Source organism: Ptychodera flava, chromosome 7, assembly GCF_041260155.1.
Source record: "Ptychodera flava strain L36383 chromosome 7, AS_Pfla_20210202, whole genome shotgun sequence".
Lineage (NCBI taxonomy): Eukaryota > Metazoa > Hemichordata > Enteropneusta > Ptychoderidae > Ptychodera > Ptychodera flava.
In genome coordinates this window covers 29,820,564-29,833,818 of record NC_091934.1, presented here as the reverse complement: position 1 = coordinate 29,833,818, position 13,255 = coordinate 29,820,564, and the positions used below count along the sequence as shown (strand labels likewise).

Below are 13,255 nucleotides of genomic sequence, written 5' to 3'. Positions count from 1 at the left end.
TCAAACCTTGTCCGCCTTTTTGGTAATGATATACTTAATATTTTTGCAGATGGGAAACTCTATTGGTGCGATGGGCAGACAGAACGAATAGAGTATCTAGTACTGCATTCAAATGTTCGGAGAGTGCTTATAAGTTTTGGTCAAGGACTTGCCCATACATTTAGCTTGAGTGTCGTTGGTGATTACATTTACTGGACAGATTGGACACAAAATCGATTGCAACGAGCAGACAAGGCCACGGGAAAGAACATCACAAGTGTCGGGTATGCGATCTTTAACAGGGCGAATGACGTGCATTACTTTGAAATGCCAACTTTCACAGGTAACCTTTTGTGTGGTACAAGTTCAGTTGATTGTCTTCCTGTTTACATAATGCTTCTGTAATCTGGTATATCAGTGCTCGTTATTTTGTAGATATACATCATATTATAGGCCTAATAATATTTCGAATGGAACTGAGCAGATGCTGCAAAAGAAGACTATATGCTCGAACATGATGGCGTATCCTTGTACATTATAAATCAATCGAAAAAGCCCATATTGACATACATAATGTAAACCCTATATCATGCGACACTCTAACAAGGGACAGAATAAGACATCATGTAACAAGAAATCTCTCTACTTCTTAGATGACATAGTTTCCAGCCTAACGTTGAACTTTCGAACTTATTATGCTTGTGGGGATAAAATGATATGGCGATGACGTGAGAAATACCGACTTGTCTGGCTTTCGATTGTGTGAAAATTTCGAATTCAATATTTTGTATGGACGGGAGTGTAAAACAGGATTAGAACTAATTTGTTACTACGATGCCATATTCTCCCAAATTAGTATACTTTCAATCGTCTTGAAATTTATTCTACACATAGCAAGTTTTACTAGTTTGGACTGAGCAATTACTTACTTGTGTTGTTTTATCACTTTGCATTGTTTTGATCAACACCTACATGGGACATCATCCAATTACTTGCAGAGAAAATAGATAAATATCCTCCTTGTTGTTTAGATCGGTAAATGGTTATATTGAACTCTGTCTTTAAAATCGTTCGTCTCTGCAGTTGTTAGATGTCCCGTTGATTTCGTTGGTGGGACAATAGACCATGACTGTGCGAACACGAAGGGTAGCTTGTGCAACTACAAATGTAATGCGTATTACAGAGCAGTCTATGGAGGTACACTTCTGTGTCAAGAAGACGGTCAATGGCATGTTGACACCAGTACAATTTGTGAGTTAGGTAAGTCTTATGTGCAAAACGCTGTGCATTGCCAACATGCAACCCGCATTGAATTTGTGAATTATATATCGTCGACTGAAAGTGCAGGTTACGAGGTTTATGAATAAAGTTTTACTGTGAAACTTACGTATTACAGTTTTGCAGTATCGTAGGTAGTTGTGTAATGTTATGTTATTTTAATTTATTGAAGTGTCATGTATGGACTTAACAGCTTGGTTGCCACACCCAGCCCCTAGAGCTTGCAGGATACTAAAACAGTTAATAAAGTACATAGCAGTATTTTCAAACAGTCTGCTAATATTGATCCACCACTCACATTTATACTATTATTTAAACACTGGCACAATTTCTATTTATATCACATAGATATCCCCAACGATGACTTTTTCTTGTAGCTGACTCACAGGGAACAATATTTTACATAAGTATGACTTCGCCCCAAATGAATTACGTCAAACTTCCTCTTGGCAACGTCCATAATCCCATTGCACTGGACTTTGACTTGGAGGAAAACAAAGTTTACTGGACAGATGTGGTGCAGAAAACAATCAGCAGAGCGTCGTTTGATGGTACAGAATATGATGTCATATTGTCTGTTGATATAGAAGGTAAGCTATAAACTCGTTTTCGGGTATGTACTGCGAATAGACAGACCTAAGCCGACACATAGCAATTTCATATAGAAAAAAAAGCTTAGTAAATGCGTATTGTATAACATCGTCTAATTGCATATTTCGACTGCATGATTTGTCTTTTATTAGGATGGTTGCTCTGAACATACGTTTTGTAATTGTACATCATTCCTAACCTTCTATAGTTCCAGACGGTCTCGCTCTGGACCTGTTAAATAGGAAGCTATACTGGACAGACACCGGAACGAATAAAATAGAACGAGCCAACTTGGATGGAAGTAACCGACAAGTTGTCGTATCTGCAAATACTAATGAACCACGTGCCATTATTGTAGACAATCCGAATAAGTACGTCATCTTCCTCCGTTCATAACAAGTAACTTTCATCAATTGGATGCTTGTTTCTAACAATACAGTGCTAAGTGAGGATAAGCTTTTTTAAATGTGCAATATCTTTACTCAGTGGATTTCAGCTTCTGTTTTACGCATGCCTTGTCTTCAGAAATTGTTAGTATATAGATAAAAGGGTCATTGCCTAAGGTTTAGTCGTTACGTACCTTATTCTTGTAATGTTTCTGCATTTTGACTCAGTGCTACGCAACTTGTCAGAACACACAAGTCGGAATACCAAAAGCTATCGGCGAGCTTTCGTAAAACAACCTTTCAGTATTGCAGGGTATATTGACATACAGATCTTCCGCTCATAAAACACTGACAGTATATCTTCCTTTGCCGTAGCTATATATTTTGGACAGACTGGGGAACATCGGCCAAAATTGAACGGGCCAATTTGGATGGTTCCAGTAGACAGACTCTAATCGACACTGAGCTTAGCTGGCCAAATGGCCTCGTCTTAGATAAAGAGGTAAGGTTTAATCATTTAAGATGTTGGTGGAAGCTTAAGTACTGTGAACGTGACCTATTTCTATTCATGTTCAATCATAGCCTTATTAGCGCACGTGTTCACACGTGGGCTAATGTCATAGCGATGTCTGTCTGTCTGCGTGTGTGTGTATGTTAGTATGTGTGTGTGTCTGTCTGTCTGTCTGTTTACACGATAACTCAAAAACGCCTGAATAGATTCAAGTCAGGTTTGTACACAGGTACCATATGCTACTTGCAAGAGCTGATTAGATTTCGGTTAGTGTGGCATATTAATGAAGTTATGCAATATCATTTTTTTCCGTTCAATGGTTTCCCTATGGAGATGGTAATGACAGTGTAGACATATATCAATAAATTCTACACAAAATTGCATGAAACTTTTAACAGATGACAATCTCAGAACCTTATGCATATTTGACACCTCATTTGCATATTTAATGAACTTTTGTTATTAGTGACATAAGTCCTGCACATAAATTCCAGCACCAAACTTAATGATACGTGCAACAAATATTTATCTGATATATACCTAATTATACTTAGAAGCACCGGGCAGTGTCAAATCAATAAATAGCTCATTTGCATATTTTATGAAGTTTTATAATTAGTCATATAACTCCGATATAACTGCACCAAATTTGATGAATTCTGCTGCAGATACTGATCTGACTGATATCTAACTGTGGTGTAAAGCGCTTAGTAGTGTCAAGTTAATTAAGGGTTCATTTGCATATTTAATGAACTTTGTAATTAGGTATATAAACCTGAAATTACGGCACCCAAGTCAGTGAAATCTGGTACAGATATTGATCTGATAAATATCTAATTGTACTGACAAGCATTTGGCAGTGTCAAGTTAACAAATAGCTCATTTGCATATTTTATGAAGTTTTGTAATTAGTCATATAACTCCGAAATAACTGGACCAAATGTGATGAAATCTGCTGCAGATACTGATCCGATAGATAGCTAATTCTGGTGTAAAGCATTTAGTTGTGTGGAGTTAAGTAAGGGTTCATTTGCATATTTAATGAACTTTGTAATTAGTGATATTACTCCAAAATTACAGCATTACATTTGATGAAACTTGCTACAGATATTGATCTGATAAATATTTAATTGTACTGAGAAGCATTGGGAGTGTCAAGTTAATAATTAGCTCATTTACATATTAAATAAAGTTTTGTAATTAGTGATTTAACTCTGAGAGTACTGTGCGAAAGTTGATGAAACCTGCTACATATAATGATATAACAGATATCTGACTGTTCTTATTACATGCCTCACACGGGTGTCGATTATATTGGTATGAATTTGGTTTATTGACAGGAATATTGAAAAACATAATACAATAAATCCTCGTCAGAGATAGTTACTCTGGCAGTAGACCGTATACACGTCTAGTCTTATCAGAAGTCTGTCTTCCACTCCGCGTCGTGTGCTCAATTGAACTGCTGTCAGAATATATAATGTCTGTCTTTGTTCTTGTGTTTTGGTTAGTGATTATCTATGAGGTCTGCAAATGTTGCGTAACATCTCCTTGCTCGTTGTTTTGTAACTTTAAAATGAGACAGGTCAAAGGTACAATTGTTTTACACAACTTCATAACAGTCAAAAAGTATGCAGTAATTCATGTCATACTGTATTACTTCATGCGTCCAGTAGTGTCTGATAAATGTCAATATATGTCGAGTCATCAGCAGTCAATTTCAATGCTTGATAACTAAGTTTGTAATTTTGTCAAACTCAAAGTCTTTCCTTCCATTCAGGGGTCACATTAGTAGGTCAAGTTGTTGTGTTGAGTAAATGCTAAAATTTTCTAGTCTGTTTACTGACTGTTAATGAACCTGTTGCAAAACACGTGAGCACATTCAGTTCATATCTGGTTTTACGATATGAAGTTTATATTATCGTCATAGGCTTTCTGGTGCATTCGCCTGTCAACGATCAATGATCTCGAAATATCGATTAGTTTTCTTTCTTGTTGGTAATTTTATCTCAATCTTGGGTTCTTGCAAGTAAAACCTTGTTGCTAAGTTCGAGTTTTAAAAATTAAGGGAATTGCAATCGTCCTTAAAATGAAAGAAGCGTCTTTAACTTCAAAAACATCGTACAGAATAACCCTAACCTTCTATTTCTTTTTTTCAGAGCAAAAGCTGTATTGGTGTGACGCCTTGCTTAACAGAATTGAATACTATGACTTAGTACAAAATGTTCGTCAATTGATGGTGACGTTTACAGAGCCTGTCCATCCGTTTAGTTTAGCCATCGTTGATGATTATGTCTACTGGACAGACTGGACACACAGCCAGTTGCGAAGAGCAAATAAACGAACGGGACAGGATATATCTAGCGTCGGCAATGCCATCTTCTACAGAGCGAATGATCTACATTTCTACACAAGGCCACCAAGAACAGGTATAAATTGTTTTATTTAGCAATTTTATCATAGTTAACATAGTAAAGCTTGTAATATAAAGTTATTTCTTAAATCTGTATAGTCATAAAGAAATTTTTCAGTGTATTTATAATCAATACCGCGTATTTTAATGTATTCGATACACAGTTTTATGATTCTTTTATAAAAGACAGCAAGCTGTAGCAAATATTACTGAGAGTGTTTTTACAAAAAAATGTTTGTCGATCAAAGATATCGTAAGTAAGTTTAGCTCATGCATACATAAGCTACACTTTGCATGACTGTTACAAAACACATGGTTAACATATTATCAATTTATTAGGACTTACAACGATAGCAACAATAACTCCAACAACTTCAAATAAACGGACCACCGACAAGCCTGTCACTACAATCAAGAGTACAACCACTACTACTGTACGGTTGACAACATCACATGACACAGTTCGTGCTCAGACTTCCCGGTCGAGGTCAATGCCCTCAACAACAATGGACCTTTCGACATCTAAGTCCATCAGCACAACGGCAACTACAGTAGTTACCACCCATGACTTGACAACTGCACGTGGCACACAATCATTCCAGACTCCATCCGGCCGACTTAACACTTCTGGACAACAGGCGTCGCCGCAGCACTTAGAGAGAACTAGTCATCACTTCTCTCATGACACGACACAACGAGATGACCGTGGAAATGTGTCTCCCACTGTCACAGCCCTCCCACTGACTAGTGATACAACGACTCTGATCAAAACCACTATAGGTCGGTTTTACATCAAGTTGCCATGACAAATTTACCCTGCTGTATTTGTTTGCGCAAAATCGCGCGAATTGCGCTAAATTTACATAATATATATCATGTTGCTAAACGAGAAAAGTTTAACAGTGACCATGGATAGGCGAAATTATATGTCGTGCGGTATTTACTGCATCACAGATTTTCATAGCTCATTTATTGCATCCATCGTTTAGTACTTAGAAACGTATGATCGCAATTTTTGAAAATGAAAAGTCAGAGAGTTTGTTATCATAATTGATGATTTTGTAGTCTTCAGATTAAATAGGCTGAAAAAACTCGTCTTTGATGCGGCAGAGAATAATATTTTAGAAATGGAGTTTTTAAAGGTCAAACCTTAAGGTAAAATATACAATAATCACAACGATAAAAATATATCATTGTTACTTTTTTGCCTCCTTTATTTCCAGATCCAGGACCCTCCTTTATAAAGTGTCCAGCCAATCAAGTTTTTGAATTCGACGTGGGTGCTGATGTAAATTATACAGTCATCGATAACATAACGATCGAAGCAGTGAATGGGAAAGGTGACCCTATTGATTACGAAATCCTTGACGACAGTTTCCAAATCCCAGGGTATATGGAATTCCAAACATCACCAAAACATGTCACAGTATCAGCATCAGCGGGAGGAACACGAATTTATTGTCAGTTTACTGTCAAAACAATTGGTAAGCGTTCGTCAAGTTGGCTTGTTTTTTACTTGTTTATTTGCCTGTTGGTTCTCCTAAGTTTGTTTCTGTGCATCATATGTAGAAACTGACAATAAATCGACCCGGTTGTACCCATGTTCAGCGTTTTCACCTCAAAAAAATTGTACAACACTCATTTCGACAGAGCTTAACACTACTAGAGTTCAAGCAAAATCTCGAACTATGAACTTAATGCAATTATTGCTACTCACACGCTATGTTTTTTGATCACTTTTTACGCAGACAAACACCCTCCGAGAATAAGTTGTCCTTCAAGCTTAACCATAACTACAAAACAGAGCAGTGAAGTGGTGTACTGGAATGACCCAATGGTGACAGATAATGTGGGGGCGAGATTACAAGGGATATCTAGAAAGAGTGGAACAAACTTCTATGCTGGTAACACTTCTGTGACAGCAACAGCGATTGATTCTTCTGGTAATAGGGCAAACTGTTCCTTCATGGTTAACGTTCTGCTCAATATAGGTGAGCGTTTTTTTTTCTTAATTCAGAAGTAAGATTTCTTCCCGCAAAATTCTATCCCGTTCCCCTGCATGTATCATTTCGTTGACCGTGCATCATTAATTACATCTTTAGTGCAATATTCGGGTCTCAAGAGGTACTGGTAAAAGCCCTGGCGAGAATAACCCAAGAATAGATGGATTACGTCAATATGATTTATACAAGCAGCTTTCTTCGCCGTATAAACAGCTATAAAGGGCAGTTTGGTGTGTTTTTTCATTTGTGTGTTGTGGATGATACGGCAAAGAGGACAATCTGTCAGATGTATAATATTAGTGCGCAGATTATGTTTTGCGGTGTAATGATTGAAAACTATGTACGTGGCTCGCAAATTTAGAATTTTTGTATTAATTGTAATAGTTTATAAAAGTGGCGTTAGAATTGCTTGACTACAGTTTGAGATGATGACTACAAAGCCTGCATATACCCTCGTCGGTGTTACTTTGCATAGACATCAAGTATCAAGTTTAGTTTTAACACAGTCCCTCCTGGCTTAACAAATACAGAAATTTCATAGAAATGTTACGATTTATTAAACTTCTTGTCGAAATAGGATAGTCACCTTGGTTTGAATACAATTTTGAATAAACGATAGTTTTGCAAGCTTTCGACTTTCTCTTTTTGCACAATGTGTGGTCACAGATCAGTAAGGTAATATTCGAAATCATCCACAAGTTAATTTGCAAATATTAATAAAGTATACATATAACAATGACATATCCAAATATGACAAAATAAAGTCTACCAACATTAAGTCAAAGTAAACGACTGTCATTTGATGTAACAAACTATCGCTTTTACTTTACTTTTTACTTTTATCGCCACCTGAATGAACAAATTCGATAGCGTCTTGTCGACGAAACCAAAAGCCCTTGTATATATCGCTCTCTGAACAACAACAACAGCCAAGTCGTTTTTTTTTCGTAGAATGCTGCCTTTTAATCTGCCATACAATAATCAATCAATGTTTCAGATTTGCCTTCGTCTCTGTCAAAGCTGACATGCCCTTGTCTCTCTTATTTTTCTTCTGAGGTAGCCACCTGCGATGATCTATCTCCCCAAAACGGAGGTATCGTATGCGGAGACAATAACTTAGGGCTATTCGAGTGCGTCCTGTATTGCCAATCAGGATTCAAACCTTTACGAATCAAGAATACAATTTTGATTTGTAATGATGGAATTTGGACACCGAGTAATAACACTGGATGTGGACGTACGTACTAAGCACATTTGCTTGTGTTTGTAAGATCTTTGTCAGAGAAGAGCCAGTCTAACCATCTTCTCCCTCTTCTGTCTATGGTCTAACATGTAAATACAGGCACATTGTTGACCTATATTATGAAGTACTTTCGACGGACTTTCTGACATATTTCCAAGGATGAAATAAATAGTGTTCTCTAAACACGTTATCAAACCAGTCTTTCAACTCTGAAAGCTTACAGCTTGCTCACTTAAACGTTCATATTTTTCACAGAGCCCCTACTGCGTTGTTTCCGAGTGTAGGACTAGCTTGTTTGGTTGGAATGAATAGATTGCTTGCTTGTCAAATAATTGCTTTTTGAGCAATCAGACTGTGACCTTACTTGATTCCCTATTTCAGCATGATGTCGCTTTTCCCTCGATTGTTAAGTAATGAACGTATCTTTGAGGTAAATAAATAACGAGAAATAAAATATACATACATAAATAAATAACTGTGTGTAAAAACAAGAGAATGTAGAGTGCCAAACAAAGAGGCGACATTCACTAGATCTGTCTTTTATGAATGTTTGATAAAAATACATTGCAATGACGGTTTACTTTAATCTGTCTTGGTTCATAGGAATAAATCCTGCAATGAGAACGTCAACTAAAGTTATGTTCACTTACAAAGGTGCGTGTGGAAAATCGGAACAGTTCATCACCAAGATAATCAAGAAACTCGGGGAAGAAATTGAACAGCACCACCTGTGTTTTGTCGGTGATGAACGGGTCTGCAGCTATGAAAGCGTAAGCTGGCGGTGTGGGGAAGGACGCAAACGGTCAGCAGACGATGATCTCGTCCTCGAAATTAGAGTTGAAAGTACAGCTAACCTCAAAGACTATGAAGACTTTCAAAACCAGGGGGTCGATGTGGTCATGATAACAGAGGAAATGGAAAGAACTTTAAACGAATCCATCGTTAGATTTGGAGAATTTGTGAGGAGTGGGAATTTGTCCCTTGACGTCAATGGAACCACCTATGATGTAGATGTCGATTCCTTTACCATAGGAAAACTTGTGCAGACCTGCATGCTAGGCCATGCTAATACACCATTTGGATGCAGTATGTATAATTATTAATTGCAATTTACTACAGCGATATAAGTATAATAAACAAGAGGGGAAAACTTCCACTTTTTTAGTGTCACGTAACTGTCCTGGTAACTTCCCTTGATGATGCTCACCCTATTTGAGAAAACAATGCAAACTTAGAGTTTAGCGTGTCCTGCAATCTGTGAAGAGAGTCACAAAGCCCGATATTTTTAACAGACTGAAAACTACTATTGCGAGGGTCATTCTTTGGTCAAACTGGTTCGTTGATAGAGACATTTCAGTAATAATCAACGATCCGTGTAAAGTGCACGGAATTGTTATCCCCGTTGTCATTATTAGTCATACATAATTCCACATTCAAGCCGTATAAGTCAACAATACAGTGTCAGAAATAAATGACCACACACCTTTTTGTCATTTTCACTCCTAGTGGCATGTGCGATTGGCACATTTTACAATTCTTCAATCAACGAGTGCTTACCATGTGACGTCAATACCTACCAAGACTCCGAAGCTCAGCTGGGGTGCAAGAAGTGTGAAGATGGCCAATATACAGAACGTGCCGGAAGTTACACAAGATATCAATGTAATTCTCCCCTAATTATAAATATAAGTAAGAGCATTTACACAACAATGAATGTACCACACAATGATGATGTCTGCCTCTTTGCCGAGTTTCCGTTTTTTGTATTTTTTTTTTCATTCCACAAGACACATGTGCTATCCACTCGCTTTGATGCTTGTATTCTATAGCCGTTTAAGTTACCAGAACATCCCTGTCCATGGAAATGTATGAAGATGTCCCTCAATCCCTCATTTTTGCGGCTGAACGCCTCATTTTTTGTCGGTCAGTAGCAAAATCCATGGTGCCCTTTTCTATTTGATGTGATCAATGTCGACGGCGAAATCGTACTTTTTAGCCGATGTTACTTTATTTTGCACTTCATCTAACAGGTCTGGAGAAGCCGGAAGAAAACCCGACGAAGTCAGGAGGCTTGCAAGCATTGTACCTTGTTGTTATCTGTGTGTCAGCTGCCCTAATCTTTGTGATCGTCCTCGCATCGGTAACATGCCTGGCGTGCAGGAGGAAATCCAAACCAAAAAGCAGAAACTTGATCATTTAAGAGGAATGACTAATGATTATTCCATTCAAACGTACACCTTAGGTGTATAAAGAAACATAGAGAAACAATACCTGGTCGTAACCATCAAATGATCTTTATGTTCAATTTGACAAATGCATAAAACTATCTAACGGCTGCAAAGATATCGGAGAAATAGCAATGCTAACCGGAGGACATAGGTTTTGAGAGATGTATATTTTGAATCCGTGTGATACAGTAAGTTCAGACTACATGTACATTATCCAAGCACTATAAAACATCAAGTAGTATGTAGCAAAATCTCTTAGTTTCTATATAGTGTGAAAATATTTTGAAAATAAGATATTATGACTACTTTTTAACCAGATTGATTTGCAAAACTGGTTCATAATGGTTCTAGTAATATGACAAAATCAAGTTAAATATTATTCATAAGCATAGCCAGGGTAATGAAAATCGCCCAAATCAATTCTTTTCCTAGATTAATGGACCTACACGTAATCGACTTAGGAGGTTATGCCCTCTCAACGAATAAGAGACTCTGATTTTTAGTTCATAACGATGATGGAGAACCTCTCGAGTATCAAAGCAAGGGAAAAAAGAGATTAGATGAAAAATCAAGGGAAATATCAAGAAACGTGCTTTATCACAAGGGCCTAGATTAAATAGAGAAAGGTCGTCTTCATAAAAAGAGTGATGTCAAAAAATTATGTTATGTTATATATCAGGAGCACAATGTTCTTACAGCAAATTATAAACAATTTAAAACATATCCTTGGAATTATCTTGTTTAGTCAAAATAAACATTTGATTTCGTGGTGAAATTATTTTGTAGTAGAAACAAATTTGCATCCACTGAACAAGTTTGAAGACTAAGATAATTAACCTTTAAAATTTGAAATGTAATCACATATAAATAATATCGACTCGTATATGTACGTAAGTTATAGTTCAAGTTAAGAATTGAAGAACTGTACGTTATTAAGCATTGTAATTTAACGGATGGACTTCTAATGTTTGGACTCTGAGGCACTGCGTGTGTTGGGTTTCTGGTATTTTTGTATGTGTCATGACTGAAAACACACAACAAACTATGAACTGAAAATGCTGATGTTTTTCAGTATATTGCAATTGCTTGAATTTGAAAATTTAAACTTTTGTCACAGGTTTGCCATATGAAAATATTATGATGAACATCATGAACAATATTCACCACAACATGTGTGTCACAGGACAGACAGACAGACAGACAGACGCCACCAGCCTACCATACAAGCCCTTTTTGGAAGATATACACATACCAAATGTGAGCTAAAATAGTCCCGGTTACCTGCACTCATTGACATAAGGTTATGGCATAATGTTTTGAGCGTTTGCACTTGTAGTGCAAATACAAAAACAAGATTCTCGATATAGGCTGTTTTGGATTAGATTTTTCTTGTCGATGCCTTTATTTATTCTTGGTTAAAAGTCTTCTGCCCATACAATGAATGATTAAAAATGTATAAGCACTCACATGTCATTTACATCGGTACGTATTTCTAATGCACTAAACCTTTGTGCAACTCAGTGCTATATCTTGTAACATTTCTATTTCTCGATGGGAGAGTAATTCTATAAACTGAATTAATGATGAGTGATCGTAATAATACTTCAATATTTACTTTTTTCAGAGAGAACACAAACAGAAAGTTACAATTCGCCATTTTATTTTATTAAAATGTCACCAATGTATGCTACAGATTTATGACCACATATTTACGAATTTAAAGTTTGTCGCTCGGACGTGAACAAAACTTTGATTTCAAGTTAGGCAAAATTATTGTCATGATGTTACATAGCGGTGCAATCAGTATAGTTTGCATATTCACAAAGTCGAAAGTTGGAGACAAGCAAAGCATATGGTACTTTTCTGAAATTTCATGTTTTTTGACATTTTTTCCAGTTTATCATTGCTTCCCAACACAAATATGGTGATCTCCCTAACAATAAGACAAATACATTGAAGTTCGAAATTGCCCCACAGCAAACTGCTTGCACAATGAATAGCGCCATCTTCGGCAAACGGTAAAACGCTTTTGTTTCTATGCAACTAAAATTATAATGAGCCTTCAAGATTTAGCTACATTTTCATCGTCACACACACACTTGTTAAACCTGTCTGATCTATTTGTAAATATCAACATAATGATTTTCGTAATTGATATAATCAACAGCAGAATACATATTTTACTGCAGTCGTTGACTGTCGCTAGTCGCTTGGACCATTATGGCCTGCAATTCGACCGTTTCTCTAGCCTTCGGCTCCCGATTAATGGGACAAGCAAATCCACGACAACCGTCAGTGCCACAAAGGTAATGTCGTTATTTGAGACAAAGAAGGCACGAGGGGCTATTGACAGTCAACTGCAGATATACCGATGAGAACATTGCAAAAATCGCCACACATGGCGCTCTACAGCATATTCCCGCAATGTTTCAGCTACTCCGTCAGCTGGCAGTCGCTACGACTACAAAGAGCTAATTTGTCAACGACAAAACTCAAGCTTTGGTAAAACGATAACATTAATAATGAGGGAAGCACCCTTTTCTCTGAAAAAATGTTAAGATCAAAATATGTCTTGGATGACAACAGAAATAACTGGCTTGAACAATGTGAAATAATATTAGAT

At 36.9% G+C, this 13,255-nt stretch overlaps 1 protein-coding gene across 1 annotated transcript; it reads left to right on the top strand.

Annotated features, from left to right (window-relative positions):
- Positions 1-102: 102 nt before the first annotated feature.
- Positions 103-11,577, top strand: LOC139137222 (sushi, von Willebrand factor type A, EGF and pentraxin domain-containing protein 1-like). The gene is made up of 13 exons (XM_070705212.1): positions 103-322; positions 1,063-1,239; positions 1,606-1,847; positions 2,057-2,219; positions 2,610-2,736; positions 4,905-5,174; positions 5,498-5,938; positions 6,382-6,642; positions 6,907-7,149; positions 8,222-8,398; positions 9,008-9,490; positions 9,911-10,066; positions 10,435-11,577. The coding sequence occupies exons 6-13, from the start codon at positions 4,982-4,984 to the stop codon at positions 10,602-10,604; spliced, it is 2,124 nt and encodes a 707-aa protein (XP_070561313.1). The 5' UTR covers positions 103-322; positions 1,063-1,239; positions 1,606-1,847; positions 2,057-2,219; positions 2,610-2,736; positions 4,905-4,981; the 3' UTR covers positions 10,605-11,577.
- Positions 11,578-13,255: the final 1,678 nt, after the last annotated feature.

Excerpts from the sequence above, each read along its gene's own strand:
- LOC139137222 (XM_070705212.1), top strand. The coding sequence starts at position 4,982 with ATGGTGACGTTTACAGAGCCTGTCCATCCGTTTAGTTTAGCCATCGTT. Across the intron at positions 5,175-5,497 it reads CACAAGGCCACCAAGAACAG|GACTTACAACGATAGCAACA; the intron begins GTATAAATTGTT and ends TCAATTTATTAG. Across the intron at positions 9,491-9,910 it reads TAATACACCATTTGGATGCA|TGGCATGTGCGATTGGCACA; the intron begins GTATGTATAATT and ends TTTCACTCCTAG.